This window comes from Mus pahari, chromosome 15 (genome assembly GCF_900095145.1).
Source record: "Mus pahari chromosome 15, PAHARI_EIJ_v1.1, whole genome shotgun sequence".
NCBI classification, from domain to species: Eukaryota; Metazoa; Chordata; class Mammalia; order Rodentia; family Muridae; genus Mus; species Mus pahari.
This window is the reverse complement of record NC_034604.1, coordinates 57,159,384-57,171,994: the sequence shown is the minus strand read 5'-3', so window position 1 is coordinate 57,171,994 and position 12,611 is coordinate 57,159,384. Positions and strand designations below refer to the sequence as shown.

Genomic DNA, 12,611 nt, shown 5'->3' with positions numbered 1-12,611 from the left:
GCTATCCGCACACCCGGCGGGGGCCTTCTGCTGAGCTTGGGGTGCAACCGGGACGCGCCCCACGCCGGTGCACGGCGCCTACTTCTCCAGGCACGCGTGGGCGGGCTCGGCGCTGCGAGGAGCTGCCTTCTTATTGGCCCTGGGACACGTCGGTCCCGGAGTGAGAGCTTGCAAAGTTTCATCAAAGGTGGAGGAGCGCGCGCCCTCCGGGGAGCCCGGGCTGCTTGGCTCCGGAGAGGCTGCTCCGCCTGTTGGGGACGCGGGGACCTCTGCAGGGCTCCTGGGCTTTCTTTTCTCACTAAAGTCGCGGTGGTGGTGCCGCACGCTCCGCGTCTGGGTCTTGGTGCAGGCCCAGGCTCGCACAGCTCCTCACGGGGAGGACTGGACTCGCATCCCCGCGGGCTGGCAGCGCGACCCCGCCGTGTCGGGAATGTTTCTCCGCGCCCCGCAACTGGCGCCCGGCTCTCCCTGGCCTGAAGCTTGGGGGCGCTGAGGCTGAGCGGAGCAGCAACTCAGCGATCCGCCCCGAGGCTGGGGCTCCAGGACGCGGCTTCCAGGGCGCTCGGCGGGTCTTTAGCGCACCGGGAGCGCCGCAGTCCGCGTGGACGTCGGAGCCCGGGCTGCGCCGCCCAGACACGCTTACTTCGGAGGGGTTCAGCTAGAAACTCTCGGCCATCCCGGAACGCCGCCTCTAGAGCTGGCAGAGGACAGCTAGCCTCCTCCATCCCCTCTCTTCGCCGCCCCCATCCTTCTCCACTCCCAGAGTGTCCCTCCCTTGGCTGCTTCCCAGGCGACCCCTGGAGCCGCTGCTGCTGGATTCCGATTCCACACTTCATGGGCGGGCCACAGGGGCTCGGGCGCCTGGTTAGGTGGCTGCCTGGAGCCCCGTGAGCTGCGCGACTCCCGCCCGTCGAGCGCGCCCTCGGGGCAGAGAGAGCCGCGCCAGCCAACGCGATGCCAGGGCGGCTACGAGCCGCCGGGCGCACGAGGCCCTAGGCAGACATGGGCCTGACAGCCCAGCTCTAGGGACCCCTGAGCGTCGCCCTACTGCTCGGACTAGCAAGGTCCCTCAACAGGATGGCTTCGGAAGTGGTGTGCGGGCTGATCTTCAGGCTGCTGCTCCCCATCTGCCTGGCAGTAGGTGAGTGTGGTGTGCTCATGGAGGTGAAGAAGGAAAGAAAATGAGAGGGCGCCTGGGAGAGGGCTTCCTCACAACGTGAAGGGGTCTTAGCTCTGCGGGATTTGGTTCTGAGAGAGGTTGCTGCGCAGGCTGAGTGGCAGGGGCTTCAGATGTGCGCTGTTTGTAGTGTGAGCAGACCTGCGCTTTAACTTGGCAACATAGGGCTCAGGACCAGAATCTTTCTTAGTCGGTTCAGGTAACCAGAATTGACTTGCTGTGGGGATCCTGTCAGTTGAATGGAAGTCTCCTGGACTTCCTGTAGAGGATGCTTATAAAGGATGCTAGTAGGGCTGGAAAGTGATTGTAGACAAACGACCCTCCCTCCTGTAAGACTAGTAACAGACTTTGAGAGGACACCACCTCCTCTGCAGAGTTCTCAGATGCTCAGCACATTGTGCGACCAGCAGGGACTCAGGCTATATCACCTCCAGGGCATACTCCAGCAACCAAATAGGAAGAAGTGAACAATTCCAACAGTAGTAAAAAGAAAAGGAGAGATGGGGGAGGAGAAACTGCCTTGATGATTTTGTATTTAACCTCCACAACAGCCTCCGTCCACAATAAAAGGGGCTGGATGCGGAGGCTATAGACCATCAGACCTAACCCGGCCCTTCTGGCCACAGCCTTTTCCAGATATTTAAAGGATTCGAAAATGGAACTCACTCCTTGGGGCAGACCAGTATAAGAAAGTCTCTTGGAGAATCTCATCCCCTGTGGCGCCGGAAAGTTAGGAAGAGGGTATCCGTGTAAAGAGCTGCAGGAGTCTTCATCTAGTGTCAAGTTCATCCCTAGTCCTTAAAAACCACAGAGCTCCAAAGTTTGGCTTTCCATCTCCCGCAAGAGCTAGAAAATAGAACACAGTAGCAGGTTTTGCATTTATAAAGAGATCTTTGCTTTCCCACAAAAGGAAACCTATTTGTTTATTTGGTCTGGTTTTTTTTTTTTTTTTTTTTTTTGAATCTTGACAGAATTTGATGACTGGGGATTTGATGAGTTCTATTTGTTCAGGTAATTGGAATAGAGTTCTGGAGTTTGGGTGTCTGCAGGAAGAACAACTTTAGCTAGAAACCTCTAGGAGACTTAGGTGCCCAAAACTGTTCTGGTTCTGGGAGAGGAGAACGCAGCAAGGCACCGTACCAGGTGCTTCTAGAGGTGCAGGAGCTAGCATGACAGGCTGCTGTTCATCTAGACTGGTGAAGTTCCAGGTTCCAGGCTGGGCCATTCGGTCAGTGGCCTAGTGGCCTGTTCAGGAGGGAGCAGAGCTTCCTCAAAACCCAGGAGAACTCCCCCCTGCTAGTTTTGAAAGCCAATATGAAAAGCCTTTGCTAGGTGCACAGCACGCAGGTGGTGTCTCTGTTCCGGTCTCTTCTCTTCCACGCACCTGGCGCCTTCCAATTGGATTTGATAATTGGAAGCTAGCTAGGTCTCCAGTTCACTAGGAAGTTTTAGTTTAAGAGGCGTGGCCTTTGGGTCAGAGGCCGCTCTCTTCCCTGCTCCAAGCCTTTTTTTATCTCCTCCCTGCACTTCCTCATCTGCATCCCTCTCTTTCCTCTATCCCTCTAAGTTGTCTCATCCCTTGCCTGGGGCAGCAGTTTTGCAGAAACCATTGGAAGAGTTAAACAGGTGGCCACCTACAGCCATCTGGATCCACCCTGTGAAATGAGAGCTGGGAATGGTCCCCTGATTGCCTGCTGTCTTGTCTAGGGTTGGGGCTTCTGCAGGACTCAGCTCACTGCCCCTTCTCCCCCAAGCCTCAGGGGCTGTGTAGAGTCATTTCCACTAGACTTCGGTGATGCATTCCTGAAGACCTTTAGGGACAAACACTCCTCTCAGCCATCCAGAGGAACATCCTACGGTCTAGAGGCTCCTCTGGCAAAGCAAAGGCACTGCTCCAAAGCTGTGGCCCCAGCTCCGTCATGCCTCCTATTTCTTCAGCAACCCCTCCCTGCAGTGTCCATATTTGCAACCTTGAGCCAAGGGGCTGGATCCATCTCAGGATGCGGATGGAATCTGCTTTGAGGTTGGGACTTGCTAGGGAGGAGTTGGACTTGTAGGACCACAGGAATAGAAGCCCTCACCCAATCCTGCTTCCTTGCAAGTTTCCTGGAGAGCTGAGTCAGGGCAGGGCCATTGGGGGACCATCTCCCATTGTTTGACTCTTTTCTCTGCACTTCCACACTTTTGTGGGTTAAGGAGATGGGGGGGGGGTGTGCTAATGTATTGTGGATATATGAGTATGTAAGAGTGTATGTTGTGTGCGTGAACACACATGATATGTGTTATGTGAGAGTATAAGATGGTATGAATTAAGCTTAGTGCATGCGTGCATGTGTGTGTCTTTATGTGTGTGTATATATTTGACAGTAGGTACTGTCTCCCCAGCTTACCCTATAGTGTGTGATTTCTGTCAGCCTCCCAAAGTTTGATGTTGAAAGTGGGAAGAAGAGAAGTCCCTGGAAGGAGAGAGAGGAGCTTCGGGGAGGCGCGCTCTATGAATCTCTTGCATGTGGGCTCCCACTTAGGGAAGATGACCCAGATCCTAAGATGCACAGTGCCTTGAATCACTGTACCCTTAGGTATCTGGATAAGAATCACATTATTTTGGCTCTTGCTTCCCTTCTACAGGAAATAGAGATTTTCAAGGTTACTGAGGGTTTTTTAGGTCTGCTTCCCTCGTTCCCAAGGTGCCACTAAATCAAATGTTCAGATTTCCCTAATATCCTGGGCATGGTGAGCACAAGGACTGGCTTGCCATTAGAATCGATTTTGCATTTTAGCCATCTATTTTTATATCTCAGCAAGGCGGCCTTCAAAGCCTTGCCTTGATAGAAACTCACAGACATTTCCTTTAAACCTCTTTCTTTTACAGGATGTTGAAAATTTCCTGCAAAAGTGCCTTACTCTCTTCAACTAATGAGCTGTGTTGAAAAATGAACTGCCCTTGGTTCAGCCCAGTGCTTAAGTGGTTTATTTTTTTAATTTATTTTTTTATTGGCTTTCTAGAAGAAATTAGAAGGAACGTGCTAAGTGATGTTGGGCCTCTTGTATGCAGGTGTTATGTTTTAACAACGAAACCAAACTATACTAGAATGTGTTTACCATCCATAATGAACATCTGTTGACAGATGTTTTCATCTCCATAGCCACTGGACATGTCAAATATCTCCAGAATAATCTATGACCTCTTGCTAGCCAGTTGATTTCTTTCATATGCATAACATAAAGGAGAATGATAAAACTCTTCTGTAATATGCAGTCTATTATCACTATAATAGTAGCTGACCGTTGCTGATCATACATATTTTATGCTTATTTTCTTTCAGTATGATTTCAGTTTCCAACTCATTCTCTCCACCCCCTCCCTTCTGAACTCAGGGCTTCATACTCTAAGTACCGAAGCACCATGCTAGCCTTCCCACTTAAGTAGAGGTTATTCCAGGATTAGGAAAGATTAGGATGTGTCCTAGGTTGGTTTCTGTTGTGATAAACTCCATAACGAAAAACAACTTGGGGGAAGAAAGTTTGGCTAATAGGTTAATAATCCATCAAGGACGGAAGCCAAGACAGGAACCCAAAACAAAAACCCAGAGGCAGGAACTGAATCAGATGCCATGGAGGAACCCTGCTTACTGCGTTGTGCCCTCTGGCTTGCTTAGTTTCATTTCTTAGACAGCGCAGGCTCAGCTGTCTGAGGATGGCACAGCACTGCCTGCAGTGGGCCTGGCCTTTCTACATAGATCAGCCATTAAAAAAAAAAAATGCTTTACAGACAAGGCCAAAAGCCAGTCTAATAGAGGCAATTCCTCTTCCCAAATGTGTTCACGTTTGTGACAAGTTGACAAAAACTAACATCTGGATTTAAAATATGGGGCTCCCTTTGATATATGTGTATCTATGGTCATTAATGTTTCTTTGTGTAGCAAATTTTCACTATTAGATGTCATTTTGAAACCCCATTGTGCATAGTCCAAAAAAAAAAAGCTGATTTTTATTTAATCAGTGGGAAGGCATGATAGATACTGAAGGATTCATCAAAAGCATATAAAATAATTTTGATTTTGGTCATAGCCTCTCAGCCTGCTTATTACTATTAATTACCATAGAAGTGAAAGATTTAGACCAGTGGTTCTCAATCCCTCCTAGTGCTGTGACTGTTTAATATTGTTCCTCACGTTTTGTGACCCTCAGCTATAGAATTGTTTTGGTTGCTACTTCATATCTGTAATTTTGCTACTGCTATGAATCATGATGTAAGTATCTGTGTTGTCTGATAGTCTTAGGTGACCTCTGTGAAAGGGTCATTGGACAACCCCCCCCCCCCACATACACACACACAAGGGAGTTGTGACTCACAGGTTGGGAACCACTGGCTCAGACACTTCTGGTTTAATTCTAGAAGAAAATAACTCAACCCAGGGGATCGGGAGTGGTTGGCACGTGAGATGTGTGGGCTGGAATTCCGTGTGGGTACCTCGCTTCGTAGGAAGTGTGTTTGGTTGCAGGTTGAGACCATCGCATTGCCTTGAACGGCACCTTTCGGTGAGGTCATGCTGCCAGAGGATCATGTCCTGCCCTGTGGCTATTCCTACATGATTCTAAAGCCATTTCTTCCTCCTTCTTACTGTGAAATGGATTTGTGAGTACTGCCTCCTGGGTAAGAGTGTGCCCAGTCTCCTGTGTCATGCCCAATGTAACTGCATTACATTTATGAAGTCAATCAGGAGAGCTGGCCTGCCAGTTCAGAACTCCCACAGGCCTGGACCCTGGCCATGAGGAGGCCACAGGACGACTAGGATTCAGAGCAAAGCAACACAGCCCCTTTGTAGAGTCAAGCCACACGGACGAATACATCTGTGACAGGCAGGGTTTTTAACTAGCCAGGCCTTTCTCACCACTGTAATGCAGCGTTTTAGATACCAGTCTTCTTATTGAATATAATTCTCCCTAGGACTGTACTGTTAATGTTTATTTTTAGCCTTGTGACAGTATGTCTATCGTCTGTTTGATGTGATTTTATTTTTTTAGTGAGAGTCTTTCATTTCTGGTCCCTGTACTGCTAAGATGTTTGAAGTTAAGAAATGGCAATGGGCAGATTGTTAAAAATTTTTGCATAAATATGCAGGAGAGCTTAAAATAAATAGCATAAGCATATCTAGATACTTAAGAGTTATTAATAGGGGCTGAAGAGATAATTCTGTGGTTTTGAGCACTTGCAGATCTTTTAAGGGGACTTGAGTTTGGTTCCTAGCACCCACATGGGTGGCTCACAACCATCTGTAGGTATGGCTCCTGGGAGACCCAGTACCTTCTTCTGGACTCCAAGAGAGCATTCACTCTGTGTGTGCATGTATGTGTGCACATGTACAAACAATTTAAAAGAACATAAACCTTAGGAAAAGAGTAAGTAATGACAATACAATGATACTGTATGTGTGATGTATTTGTAAGACTTGCAGATTAATATGGGGTCAAGCAAAAACAAAATTCCATTTGGATGAAGGCTAAGCAGAAGTCTGTGTTTGAAAAATTTAAGATTTGGGGTAGGGGTGGGGAGGGAGAGATTGCTAAGTAATTCAGAACCCTTCCAGAGGATCTGAGTATGATTCCCAGTACCCATGTCAGGCAGCTTACAACCATAGGAAGTCAGGCTGCAAGGGATCCAAGACCCTCTACTGGCCTCACCAAGCACATAGGAGCAAGTCCCCTACACACAAATAAAATAAAAATAATGCGATTTTTGAGAAAATAAATATTTGGCTATCAGCATTGCTATTTCTTTTAATTCCCAGTGTCTACATGATTACCTCACTTGCCATAGCAAGCCACAGTCAAAAAGAGGAGGCCCAAAGCACACAGCAATCTGTGTGGAGAGCCATAGACACGGTACTTTGAATGATCCCAGACACCCTACACTGTCCAAAGATTAAGGGACCCAGCACATCTTGCTCACCTTAGTGTTCATTTTCTGTAAGGCTGAGGCCTGCCCATTCTGCATATGCACTCTACCCCTAAGACACACCCCACTCATTTGCTATTAATAACTTATTTTTTTAAATTAGAGCAATAATGCAATTTTGTATTTTTTCAAAAAGTTTGGAAACTGTCAGTTTAACTTTCTGTCTTACCTGTGATAATGAACTCACTTAGTTTCTGTTTTCTGTCCTTGTTTAGTTGGCCCCGTGGCAGCAGGATATATGGGGTGTAAACTGATGCTCACTTCATGGTAGCTAGGAGAGAGAGAGAGAGAGAGAGAGAGAGAGAGAGAGAGAGAGAGAGAGAGAGAGAGAGAAAGGTAGTGTTCCTGTATCCTTCACAAAGACATGGTCTCAGTGACCTAACTTCCTGCAACTGGACCCCATATCCTAAAAGTCCTTCCGCTCCTTCCAGCAACACCGCAGGCTGGCCACCAAGCCTTCAATACCTAGACCTTTGGGGAACATTCTAGAACCAAAGTATAGTATATAACACAGTTTGCTGGTTTGAGGTGGTTTCAGTGTCTCCCAAATAATGCCCAATTTCTTCCCTTCCCTCTGTGGTAGGAAGGTAAGGTTTTATGGTTACTTCCTGATGTTTTCCAAGTTCTGCTTTGGACACAAAGCTGCATGCAAGCAGGATTCATACTATGCGTGGACATGGTGGCATGTACTTGTATAAGAATTTTCAAATCTGAAGTGCTACTTACAAGATATAATTGGTGTATATGTGTGTGTATGTGTGTGTGTGTGTGTGTGTTTCAGCTATTGTGTGACTCGTGTGATTGGACCAGTCAGTTAAGAACTTTTCTGTCACTTTCCTTAACTGTTTTCTTAGAGAATGATTGATCCCGTGACCGAAGCAGAGGTGATTGTCCCTCTCACGTTGTTTCAGACTTGAAAGTCTAAGTCATTCATTACCTTCAGCATGGTCAATGTCAAACACTCTCCTCCCTGATCCTCTGCAGGTTTCTCTGCTGTGCACAGGTTCTAGATCGAGCAGCAGGCAGAGCCTCAGACTTCCTTAGCCTCTCCCCATATTTACCAATGAGCAGAGCTGCCATTCTTCAAAGAAGAATATTTGTAGCTTTTCTCAGGGCTCAGGTGTTTGCCTGAACCTCAGGTAGGTCTGGCAGATCACTGCTGCCTTCTGTATTTCAACATGGGTTTCCTGTGAGCCCAGAAGACTCTCATTCCTGCCTTGCACTGCATAGCCTCTTGCCTCTAGCTGGGAGGCTGTCCTTCTGGTTCTGTTCTTCTCCAGCCTTCTTGTCTAAACAGGTCTTCTACTGTAATGGCGGCTCCGCTAAGGCCAGCATTATTTCTGTCACATGGGAATGAAGAAGTTTGGAGTCGATAACAATTTTTCAACATGCCCCGTCTTATATCAAGGGCCCGATGCATGTACTTTCCTACATTACAAAGAGGGAGTACTTCTCTCTGAGCGGGATACCCTGCGCTGCATCAGGCACTGTGGAGTTCTAGGAGTTAGTACCTGGGCAGGAGTTAGCTGCAGAAGGCCAGCTACGTTGTTTCTATTGATGGAGAATGGAGGCAAATGGGGGTCAGGAGAGTCCGCCCTGCAGAGGACTATGGCATCCACTGCTCAGGGTGCTTTTTAAGTGAATTAGACAGATATCTTCCAAATTCTGACTTGGTTTGTATTAAGTGGAAGATATCTTGTCCACATGAGAAGTCTAGCTGGAATCATCAAAACAGAGTCAGAGGCACAGTGTGAGCAGTTTACACACCCCAAACTAAAGGACTAGGAGTGGGCTTGCCAGGAGACAGTTATAGCTGCATTTTGCCTTTAGTACCTTTGAGAAACAGGTTTGCTCATTTGGGGGCACAAACGTGTAGGCAGTGCTAAGATGACTACACATTGCCAGTGCATCAGTGTGAGTTACTTTGTTTCTGTCACTTAGATGTGCTTCAGATGAATAGGGTAAGAAAGGTCTAAAAGGTGCCTATGGATCTATCTATCTATCTATCTATCTATCTATCTATCTATCTATCTATCTATCTATCTATCTATCAGGGACTATTAGGAGTCAGGATATGATTGGACCTTTGGGGCTCATTAAGAAGAATCCCAACAAAGAAAGTGGCAAACCTTAGTTTGTTAGGGCTGGATCTACGTTCAGGAAATCAAACACATGAGTCATGATTGTACATGGTCTCTGACTTGTCAGAATTTCAAATATCTTTTAGTACTCTGTAACAACCGAAGAGCTGGGTGGTACAGACACAACCCTGGCTTTGTCATACAAATGTGTGACCTTAATCAATTTATGGAGTGTCTCAATTCTTTGGATACTTCATCTGTAAAGCGAAGGGATGAGGAGAGCACTAAGGCCTTAGGGAATGCTTCGGGTTTAGATGATGCCAAATGCCAAGGGCTTTGAATGGTGCTTTTGTTAAACAGCTCTTTTTTTTTAATTAAAATTTTTATTAGATATTTTCTTTATTTACATTTCAAATACTATCCCAAAAGTCCCCTATACCCTCGCCCCGCCCTGCTCCCCTACCCACTCACTCCCACTTCTTGGCCCTGGCCTTCCCCTGTGCTGGGTCATATAAAGTTTGCAAGACCAAGGGGCCTCTCTTCCCAATGATGGCCAATTAGGCCATCTTCTGCTACATATGCAGCTAGAGACATGAGCTCTGGGGGTACTGGTTAGTTCATATTGTTGTTCCACCTATAGGGTTGCAGACTCCTTCAGCTCCTTGGGTACTTTCTCTAGCTCCTCCATTGGGGGCCCTTTGTTCCATCCTAAAGATGACTGTGAGCATCCACTTATGTCCATCCCATAATCAGCCACCAAATGCAGACACTATTAAATAGCTCTTAATTTTGTAGACTGAAGCAACTCACTGTCATAAGTTAAGGAAATACGTTGGCTGGTTGAAGAGCCACTTACCACTAGCAGTTTCACGGACAGACAATTTAGAATCTCCGCCAACATGCATGGCATTTACAGAGCATAAATAAAGTTTGGAGCACAGCCTGCTGAAAGTGGAGCTGGCTTGCACACCCTCCTGCCAGTCAAATCCACTGGAAGGTCTTCATGGCTTCGGTCATTGTTACCTTACATGCAACATGACAACGGTGACATCACAGAACACATTACTTTGTCCCTACAGTGTCACCTGGCACCTTGTGCATACTCATCACCATGTTGTTTTAGACTACTCTTTTCTAATATGTTCCTGCCAGTTCAAGGACTTGTTACCCTCGCTCGAACCCTGGCCTTAAATGTCCTAATATACAGCAGGTGCTTGGGTCAGCATTTTGAGATGATGCTTTCCCCACTGAAAAGATTATGTGTGATCATACCAATGTGGCTGTCCAGAAAGGGCTCTGCGGAAACCGCCCTTAACCCTTTTTCTCTCTCTTTAATATATCAGAGATCTTGATATAGAGATACAGTCTAGCTTCTCCTACTTAATAGTTTCCAAGTTCCTGACTATAAAATTCGCAACAGGCTTATGGATGCTCTGTAGCTGTCCTAAATGAGAACGTTATCACGGTGACAGCTAATATCTGCTACCTGCTGTGCAGTAGACAGAGAAGGAACCACCCACTGGATAATGTGAAGTTTGACCCGAGTAGCATCCTTGAAGTGCATATTATTTTTTTAAAAATGCTTTCAGCTCTTCTGGAACCACACATATTGATCTGTTTTCTCTTGTGGTCAAATCCTTTAGGTCAGCACTTCTGGCCACAGGTAGAGAAAAAAAAAATGGAGGAAGGCAGAGTTTTAACAAGCTGATGATTTAAAAAAACAAAAACAAAAACAAAAAAAAACCAATAAAACAACAAAAAATCCAAAACACAGTGGAAATGAGGTCCAGCTCTGTAAGACTGAGTTGTCTCAGCTCTTTGCTCCGCTTCTCCACACTGCACCTGCTTGCTTCCTGCAGCTGGCTATGATATCACAGAGAGAATGTAGTCCTTGGGGAACAGTCCTACTGGGGTGGTCTAATGAGCAAGTCTGCATCGTGTTAATAATGGGCCATGTGACTTTGACCTCTTCTCCTCAAAGGCTTCATCTATAGATTAAGTTCATGATTCTTAGTTACTATTCCTGCCTATCACTCCTGAATGCAAAGGGTGTGGCTGTAACTTACCATTTCACATCCAGCACATGAGAAGTTGGGAATTTAGGGGGTTCTAGTTTTTTTAAGGGCCACCGTACTTTAACCACCCTTAAAGAAAGGATAGGAACAGCTAGTGATTTGTTGTTGTTGTTGTTGTTGTTTTAATCATGTGGCTGCTTGAGCGTGGATTTTACAGACCCGTTTGTAAAGGAGGGACATTCTGACTTAGACTTCTAGCTTTGATATTCTGGAGTCCTGTGGAGTGTGCATTCATCACCAGTGGTGGCCACAAGCGGAACCAACTGCATGCTCACCTTTGGTGTTGAATCGAAAGCATAGATCTTAAAGACATAAAGAGTTTTACCACCTATAGCTCATGATTAAAAAGAAAACCAGACTGCATTGTAGCAATGGCTGAAGCTAAGTGAGCTTATAGAGATAGACTTATCTAAGAAGCATTTGAAACACTGTTTTAATCAGTGTAAAATTACGATACTGTAGACCTTAGGATCTTTGCTATGTAAGTCTGTCGTCCCTAGAAGTGTTGGGAAGGCTGCACAGAATCTGCAGAAGTGTCTGTCCTGTGAACTGTCTTTCTGGGCTCCACCCTTCCCTCTTCTCCCTTTCAAACTAAATTTAAATACTGGGCTCATCCCGACTCCTCCCGTTGGCCTCGATGCCCAAAGTCTATCTAGCTGCTAAGTACTCAAACCAACGTGGCCGGTGCCAATACTGCTAGTTGCATGCCAGCTGGCCCCACCATAGCACACCGCTCTAGACACCCATCTTCAGCTGAGAAAGAGGATTACAGAGCAGATTACAAGGGTGTGGAAAGAGGGTTTGTCCTAAAAGGGAGGGGGTTATCTTATGAATCGGCATTTCCCTGAGACCCCTAGTTCTCTAGGATTGTTCATCCGTAACTGCAAACCTACTTAACAATAATATTCAGAGCACCACCATGGCTCTCGTGCTTCTTCAGACTCACATGGAAGTTTTTGTCAGTGGTGCCCCTGCCTAACTATGCTCCCTCCTTCAACCATCTCTTCGCTGGACTTCAGTTAGAAATGCTTTGGGCTATTTTCACACATAACACCATTCTCAGCTGGGTGTGTCTCAATTCCCAGGGAGCCGAGGTGGGAGGGTGGTGGGTTCAAGGCTAGCCCAAATGAGATAGTATATCCTGTCTCAGATACACACACAAACATATAATGTATGTGTGTGTGTGTATGCATGTATGTATGTATACACAGACACACAGAGATATACAAACACACAGATTCACACACACACAGGCACACACAGACACACAGACACACACACAGACACACACAAGACACACACAGACACACACAGACACA

At 46.6% G+C, this 12,611-nt stretch overlaps 1 protein-coding gene across 2 annotated transcripts in view; it reads left to right on the top strand.

The window, feature by feature from the left end:
• Positions 1-387: 387 nt before the first annotated feature.
• Piezo2 (piezo type mechanosensitive ion channel component 2) overlaps positions 388-12,611 on the top strand; it is a 372,708-nt gene continuing 360,484 nt past the window's right edge. For both annotated transcript variants that reach the window (XM_029547036.1, XM_029547035.1), the window contains exon 1: positions 388-1,141. In XM_029547036.1, the coding sequence (XP_029402896.1) occupies positions 1,078-1,141 (64 nt within the window). In that variant the 5' untranslated portion in view covers positions 388-1,077. The remainder of the gene's footprint in view (positions 1,142-12,611) is intronic.